This window comes from Meleagris gallopavo, unplaced genomic scaffold (assembly GCF_000146605.3).
Source record: "Meleagris gallopavo isolate NT-WF06-2002-E0010 breed Aviagen turkey brand Nicholas breeding stock unplaced genomic scaffold, Turkey_5.1 ChrUn_random_7180001873803, whole genome shotgun sequence".
Lineage (NCBI taxonomy): Eukaryota > Metazoa > Chordata > Aves > Galliformes > Phasianidae > Meleagris > Meleagris gallopavo.
This window is the reverse complement of record NW_011138490.1, coordinates 1-1,506: the sequence shown is the minus strand read 5'-3', so window position 1 is coordinate 1,506 and position 1,506 is coordinate 1. Positions and strand designations below refer to the sequence as shown.

Genomic DNA, 1,506 nt, shown 5'->3' with positions numbered 1-1,506 from the left:
GCTGGGGGGCCACATCAGCTGGGGGGCCAGGCACTGCCCTCCGCTGCCTTCCCAGCCCCTTCTTCAGTAAGTAGCAGAAAATTTCATTCTTTTCTGCTTCTGTCTCTGATTGCAAAACCAGACCCTCACCACGTTCTTCTTCAAGTCTAACTTCTCGGCGATGGCGGCGATTTTCTCCGAGGAGGGCCGCGGCTGCACGGCAAAGTAAGCCTCCAGCGAGCGCTTTTCAGGGGCAGCGATGGAGGTGCGCTTGCGTTTCTTGTCGCCTCCCGTGTAGATCTCTGGCTTGGTCATTTTCTCTCTCTGGGCCCGCTCGGCCTCCTCCAGCCAGGCTTCTAGGATGGGTTTGAGGGCCACCATATTGTTGTGGGACAAGGTGAGGGACTCAAACCTACAGATTGTGCTTTGGCTAAGGCAGCCCACCCCGGGGATCTTCAGGTTGGCCAACGCAGACCCAACATCTGCCTGGGTCACCCCCAGCTTGATCCTCCGCTGCTTGAAGCGCTCGGCGAAGGACTCCAGCTCCCGTGGGTCCGTCTCTGTCTCGGGGCCCGAGATGACGGTGTGGGACGCCAGGCTGTGGGGGTGGGACATGTTCATAGGTTGGGAGTGGTGGGCCATGTGGTTAATGGCCGACATGTGGGAATGAGGGTGGGACGGCGTGGAGCCCACGTCGGGACCCGGCACCCCTCCCAGGGGGAGGGCAGAGTTGAGGTGGTCCAGGAGCTCTCCCTCCAGGCCCTGCGCGGGCTGGTGGTGATGGTGATGGGGGTGGTGGGTGGTCAGCACGGACGGGTGGTGCAGGTGCACGGAGGACGAGGTAGGAGTGCAGGACACGCTGCTCATGGTGTGGTAGGTGGCATCCGGCTTGAACGGGTGGGTTTTCTGCGATACTATATCCACAGCGGCCAGAGCCTCGGCGCCCCGCAGCAAGGTCTCATCAAAGCCCGCAAAAATGTTACCCTGGATCTGGATGTGGGGTTAGGGGGATAAAAGGGGAGCAGAAAACAAACCAGAAGAATGGGAGAGGGTTAAAGGCAAGTGGCGTTACAACATCTTGCTCTGTCCCTGGGCCAGGTGAGCTGACCGAGCTTAGCCTCCCACCCAAAAAATGGAAGCAGTACCCCAGGCACCGACCCTTGTCATCCAGAAGAAAGCAGAGAGGATGCAGCCGGTGGGAATCCCAAGGAATCTCCGAGTTGGGCAGCGGGACGGAGCCACTCCGAGGACGTTTGATCCCACCAGCCCCATCGCACCACACGGGAAGCCCAAGCCCAACACAACCCCAACCCAAACCCAAGAAAGACATGGACCCCAACGTGGGGGGTGCCTGGCTTACCTGGGGGGCGGGCAGGCAGGCTCTGCGGATGGCTTCGGAGCTGGTGTGCAGGTGGGGATACTTGGGTTCGTGCAGGATGGGGTGCATGCTGAAAGCTTGTTTGCTGTTCATGGACATCATGGTTGGGCTGGGAGCGGGGCAGGGGCGCTCCGGGCTGCCCGGCTCCG

At 60.9% G+C, this 1,506-nt stretch overlaps 1 protein-coding gene across 1 annotated transcript; it reads right to left on the bottom strand.

Annotated features, from left to right (window-relative positions):
• Positions 1-14: 14 nt before the first annotated feature.
• On the bottom strand, positions 15-1,500 carry POU4F3 (POU class 4 homeobox 3). Its single transcript, XM_010727124.2, has 2 exons — positions 1,340-1,500; positions 15-969 (listed from the first exon to the last, which is right to left on the bottom strand). Exons 1-2 carry the CDS (start codon positions 1,457-1,459, stop codon positions 64-66), a joined length of 1,026 nt encoding a protein of 341 aa, XP_010725426.1. The 5' UTR covers positions 1,460-1,500; the 3' UTR covers positions 15-63.
• Between the last annotated feature and the right edge of the window lie 6 nt (positions 1,501-1,506).